This window comes from Myotis lucifugus, unplaced genomic scaffold (genome assembly GCF_000147115.1).
Source record: "Myotis lucifugus unplaced genomic scaffold, Myoluc2.0 scaffold_284, whole genome shotgun sequence".
Taxonomy (NCBI): domain Eukaryota; kingdom Metazoa; phylum Chordata; class Mammalia; order Chiroptera; family Vespertilionidae; genus Myotis; species Myotis lucifugus.
Window position 1 is genome coordinate 28,991 of NW_005871332.1, and position 3,330 is coordinate 32,320.

A 3,330-nucleotide genomic window follows, 5' to 3' on the forward strand; every position below is an offset into this window, starting at 1 on the left:
GGGGGACCTTCTCGACAACTCCACTCTAACAATTTTTTTTTGCGCGGAGATGAGAATAAGATTAAAAAATCTGCTTTTGGTTTTCTTCTGAAATATAGGTATCCTCTTGGGCGGGGCATTTAGACGGTGTGTACCCCCCACGGAGGGGTTATTGGGGGGAAAATATCTCCGGGGGGGGGGACAATTGGGGGGGAACACCCCCCAGGGGGGGGGGGGGGGGGGGGGCATTAAAACATTTCCAAAGGGGTCCCAGATGGGGGGGGGTGAAGGCCGGGTTAAGGGACCCCCCCCCCCCCCCCCCCAGCACGAATTCCGTGCACCCGGCCACTAGTATATAGATGATGTCAGTGGTGTGTCTGCAAATGTCTAGCAAAATATATCTTAGGTTAGGGTCAGATATATTTGGTACATTAAAGGGAAAACAACTGCCAAATGTGAATTTTAAGAAAGAAATCCAAATTTTATAAAAAATCTCTTAATTCCCAAAACATGAGCAAAAACACATTATTTGGGCCACACAAAATGTCTGAGGGCTCAGATGCAACCTTCAAGCCACTGGCTTCTGCCTTCCGAAACAGCCAGACAATTGCCTATCATTTTCCATGAGTTCTTACCAGCTCTTTTAATGCATCAAAGTCTCAATCCTGGCTTATATAACAAGCCTGATTCATTAAAAATCTTGGTGGTAAACTATAACACTGTAAGTTGGTTAAACTTAATGTAGTAAGTGAACCTATTCTTAATGATTTCCCAGGATAAATAAGATTGTCTTAAATTGGACAATAATACTAATAGTTGAGAAAAAACTGTTGGTAATTAAATACTGGTATAGGCATCAAATATTCTTTCATGAATACTAACTTAGCTTCAGTACATCCCAGAATTTGACATGCCCAGACAAGAGTACTTGTCAATCTGCTCTTATGTCTTAAACAAAGAGCCAGTAGGTCCTAAATATTAGGACAGGCTTAGATCACAGTCATCTGGGGAAGCTTCAGCCCTCCTTCTAACAAGACAAACAAGATTCTCAGCGGGAGGGGCCTATGTATTTGTTTTTTAATCACCCAAATGACTCTAATGACCATTGTAAGATTAACTGAAAAATGCCAAAAAAAGGTAGACCTAAGAAAGAGATGATTGGGAATGGTAAGAATTCCTTTTCCTGGTCTTCTTTGAATTGTTAATACAATTACTAGTACTAAATAATGGTTAACAATTTCTCCATTATTTTGCCTTCATTGAGGTCCACTTCACCCAAGCATAGACAGCTTAAAGCTATGATCAAGTACCCTAAGAATGCTATCAAAACTGCAGTACTTGGTATAATGCAAAGCATTCTGAACATAGTAAATGTTTGGAGGCAAAAAATGGTAACCTGCTACTTATTAAAAAGATAATCTCTCAAACAATTTTTAAAAATCATTAACAACATTTTGGTTCCCTGGCCAGTGTGGGTCAGTTGGTTGGGGGTCGTCCCTTGCACTGAAAGGTTGCCAACTTGATTCCCCTGTGAGTTTTGGGCTCGAATGGGGGGGAGGGGAGGGGGTTTGAAAGAGGAAGCTCTCACTTCAATGTTTCTCTCTCTCTCAAAAAACACACACACATTTTGGAAATATTTTTAGGTAAAAACAATTTTGATTTTCTTCCCTTAGCATCATGCTCATTTCCACATATTTACACTTAAATCTTCTGCTTCAAAATACAAAAAAGAACTCATACATTCTTTTAATGACATAATATTTTCCTTACCAATGCCATTTCTCCTGTATTTGGAATCCACGGCTAACATGGCTATATAACCTCTGCGGAACATCTTTTTGTGCATGTCCAACTTGCAAACGATGGCACCTACACACTCCTCCCCTACCACGGCCTTAAAAATAAACAAACAATTATGAAGAACATAATGCCACCAGGTACTGCACCCAGGGAAACAGCAACCAACCACTGGTCAGCATTTTTGAGGGAGGAAGAGATAATGAGAATTCTAGCAAGAGAGCAGAAGTTTCAGAAATCTAAATCCTGAAGCTCCTTCAAATGTTCTAGTTTTAAGATCTTTCAACATTCTTTAAAACATGAATTTCTTATGCTTATTATCAAAGCATAGGGGGGGAAAAGCAAAATTCCATAGGTAAACATTCAAGTGCTTTTTAAAGGTCTCTAGTTATAATTAGCTTTATAAGAGGTTTATAATTATATTATTTGCAATAAATACATATTTAAGATTTGGGAAGGAGGAACATGTGAAAATAGCTTTTTAAAGAAAAAGTCTTCATTAGGATATGATAAAATATTGTGAAACTTGTTTACTGGCAGAGTACAATAACTTTAAGTTTATAATAAAGCTTTTGTGAAAGATATGACATGATTTATACTTGAACAGTAAATTTTGATCAGGAAAGAAATGTAAAATATTTTCAGAAAAAGGATTGTTTTAAGCTATTCCTTGGATCCTAATCAAGGGGATTTTGTTATTGAGATACTACAAAGAGTAGATGGATATACAATGGTCTAATTTTTAGGACACTCTTGACAGTGAAGTCATTATCATAAAGCTCATAGTATACATAGAACTCAAAATCAGAGCTTTCTATTTAAACAAAAATGTACAGCTTTCCAGAGTAATTAAGATTTCCATATTTTTTTTGAAAACTAAAAATATGGCTTTCAAAAATTCTATCACTGATAAAATGTTCTAGTAATACTATATATAGTCTGGTCAATATAAATAGGGCAATAGCTCCAATTGTTTAATAATGTGTAAGCCAGAAATACTTGCTGTTAAAAGCCCTTATTAGAAAAAAATGAAAACTTCAAATTATCTCTTAACAATATTAACTTTTCAGAAGAAACTATTTCAAAAACAAAAAATTAATAAGTAAAGCCCAATTTATACTTAATACCTATTTTAATTTAAATCTGTTGTAAGATTGTTTTAGTCCATCATTCTATAATTTGATTACAAAACCCTTTTTAAAAAAAAAAACTGTGGAGAAATCTTTTAGGCACGATAATTCTAATCCATTTCCTGCAAATCTAAATTAGGTCAGAAAAATCCTTTTAAAGGAATATTAAATTCAACAATCCACACTAATTAATTTATGTTTTATCACACAATCCGAAACCATTTGGGGCCATTTTCATTCATGATATATCAATCTGGTTCTTTCAAAATCTTTTGAAAACCTGAAATTTATGCAAAAATTGCTTGGTTGAACTTTTTAACATGAAAACACACTTCAAACATATGTGTGGTTGTGGTGCGCATGTGGACATACCACAGACCAAATGGTATATTAAAATAAATTGGGGCCTCACCTCATTAGCTAG

General features: G+C 35.5%; 1 protein-coding gene across 1 annotated transcript in view; it reads right to left on the minus strand.

Moving 5' to 3' along the window:
- LOC102426323 (N-alpha-acetyltransferase MAK3) overlaps positions 1-3,330 on the minus strand; it is a 29,337-nt gene that overhangs the window by 14,948 nt on the left and 11,059 nt on the right. The window contains exon 4 of the mRNA XM_014465246.2: positions 1,750-1,873. Within this exon, the coding sequence (XP_014320732.2) occupies positions 1,750-1,873 (124 nt within the window). The remainder of the gene's footprint in view (positions 1-1,749; positions 1,874-3,330) is intronic.